The 2,342-nt window shown below is 37.9% G+C and overlaps 1 protein-coding gene across 1 annotated transcript in view; it reads right to left on the bottom strand.

Moving 5' to 3' along the window:
- The window catches only part of LOC107101141, a 34,594-nt gene that overhangs the window by 2,983 nt on the left and 29,269 nt on the right, over nucleotides 1-2,342 (bottom strand). The window contains exon 2 of the mRNA XM_015399930.1: nucleotides 918-2,337. Coding sequence (XP_015255416.1) covers nucleotides 918-2,337 — 1,420 coding nt within the window. The remainder of the gene's footprint in view (nucleotides 1-917; nucleotides 2,338-2,342) is intronic.

The following is a 2,342-nucleotide window of genomic DNA, read 5'->3' as shown; positions in this document are numbered from 1 at the left end:
AGTTGTCTCGGCCTTAGACACAAAAAGCAACAGATCATCAGCGTAGAGAGCTAATTTATGTTCAGTGCTGCATCTTATAATGCCCTGAATTGAATGATTATTCCTTATAGCTATGGCTAGCGGCTCAATAGCCAAGACGAAACAAATTTGTTCTTTTATATTCATGACATTTATTTTTATTCTTTAGGCATTTAAGTCTTTAAAATGTAAGAATTTGTACACAAAGTCTGTTTCCCATTATAATTTCTTAATATTAAATCTAATGTTTTAATAAAACAATAACTCAGTACTAAAGTAGATTTTCTACCAAATAATTTTTACTAGTTTTTTTCTTCAAATGAGTAAAAAAATGTTAGGTTAGTGCTACTCTACAGGAGTCAGTTTGAAAACCACTGTCATAAAACCGTTACATTATTTTTCACCTTTAAAAAGGATACAGACTTTATTTTACTCTGTGTTTATTCTGCATTTGTGCTTCTGTCTCCATCTGCATCACAATTAAATTTTACTTTAATAATTTTACTTTTACAAATTCTGAAATGAGAAATCCAAGCTTTCTAAATGTTCATAACACTCTAATAACCATCATCACAGGCTGACTGTATTCCATATTCTTTTACAGCAGAAGGGAATTAATTCTCATCTCCGTCAATCTCCTTCAACACAGCAAACTTTTTTTAAAGAAAGAAACAGAAACTTCTGAAAACATGCAAACTTATGACAATAACAGTAATGAAAAATGTTATTTTAAAGATGATTAAATAGAGGAGATTATGGAGCTATTGCAGATGTTTAGGTGAAAGCACTAGTTGTCTCTATTGCAAGTTTTGCATAAATATCGATGTTCTAATAGAATAGCTCTCTAACTTTTTTAGGATACCTCATATCACAGTTTGCTGCCGTATTCTGAACCCTACTGTCCACCAGCTGCTTTAACTCCAAACAGGAGTTTTGTCGACAACATAAAGGAAAGTGTTTCCTAAACATTATCAGCACCAAAGCAACCAAACAAATGACAACACAAATGATAAGTATATAGAGCTTTGTCGTCGTCTGCTCCTCTGCCACTATACCAACTAGTGTCGGTATAGTGAAAGTCCCAATCTCCTTTGTCACTGTCATGTCCAACTTCTTTTCACACGTGTCTCCATAGTAACCGTCCAGACAGTCACACAGCCACTCGTTGGACCTAAGCAGCCTCCTGCATGTCCCATTGTTCTTACATTGATGGCTTTTGCAGACAGATTCATTTCTCGAGTAATGAACAGAAATCCAACTGTCATATTTGGACCAACCCAAGCCATTCCACCACCACCATTTACACTTTAATCGTTGAAAAGGTGTTGGAACCTCTACATACTGATCTCCATAGGTAACCTGTGTAACTTTGGCATAGTGTTCAAAAGGAATGAAAATCTCATCACTATGATCCCTTGGATACCATCGACGACTGCAACTCTGTGGTTCTTTCACAGTATTACAATCCTGGTATTCAAAACATTCCTTGGCTGTGTCTTTTACTTGTTTAACATTTATCATGTTTGCCTTCACAGTGTAATCTACACCCACAAGAAGACCGTTGATGTTGAAAGTAAACTCAGTATGAAGTAGGTGATTCTTCTCCTTCCCTATCACCAACACCACCCAGCAGTACCAGCTGTACTTGTTGTCCAGAGCTTCCTTCACCTGATCAGCAATGGCCTTTTTGTTGTCTGGGCTTAGATCTTTGACAATCTCAACCACATCCTTCTTTAAGTAATCCTCATAGTTTTGAAGGCAGAACTCCACTTCTGCTAACTGAGCTTCAGAAACCTTCTTCAGTAGCTGTGCAGGTTGATCTTCTTTGCCTTTCATGTTAACACCAGCCATTTTCCAGTAGAACTGGTTGAGCACCATCCCCTTCCACAGCAAACTGCTGAGGTAAGAGTTATATCTGCCCATCTTATTAATGTCACATTTAAGCTTCTTCTTCAGCAGATTGATGAGGTTCCCATGCAGAGAAATGCTGGTTCCTGTAAGGTACCGATAGAAATTGGAAACGCTGGACTCGACTCCTGAGTTTTCATAGTATCTGATGAATTTCTCAGACAATGTGAGTCCATCTTTTGCACGTTTCACCAGATTACTGTGAAGGTGAAGGTCATTAAACCTCTTCCAGGCATTGAGAATAGTGGCTTCATCTCTAGAGTAGACGCTCACATAGTTGAACCATTCTACATCTGTTGCTAGGTTGGAGATTTTGACGGAGAGAGAGTCCAGCTTCCGGTTCACCTCATTAAACCCTTTCTTTACTTCATTCAACACTGGGTCGTCCTGAGGGATAAAAGCCAAGACCATGTTGA

Source organism: Cyprinodon variegatus, unplaced genomic scaffold, assembly GCF_000732505.1.
Source record: "Cyprinodon variegatus isolate N-32 unplaced genomic scaffold, C_variegatus-1.0 Scaffold1058, whole genome shotgun sequence".
In the NCBI taxonomy this organism is placed as follows: Eukaryota; Metazoa; Chordata; class Actinopteri; order Cyprinodontiformes; family Cyprinodontidae; genus Cyprinodon; species Cyprinodon variegatus.
The sequence above is the reverse complement of the archived record's forward strand: the minus strand, read 5'-3'. Positions and strand labels throughout refer to the sequence as shown.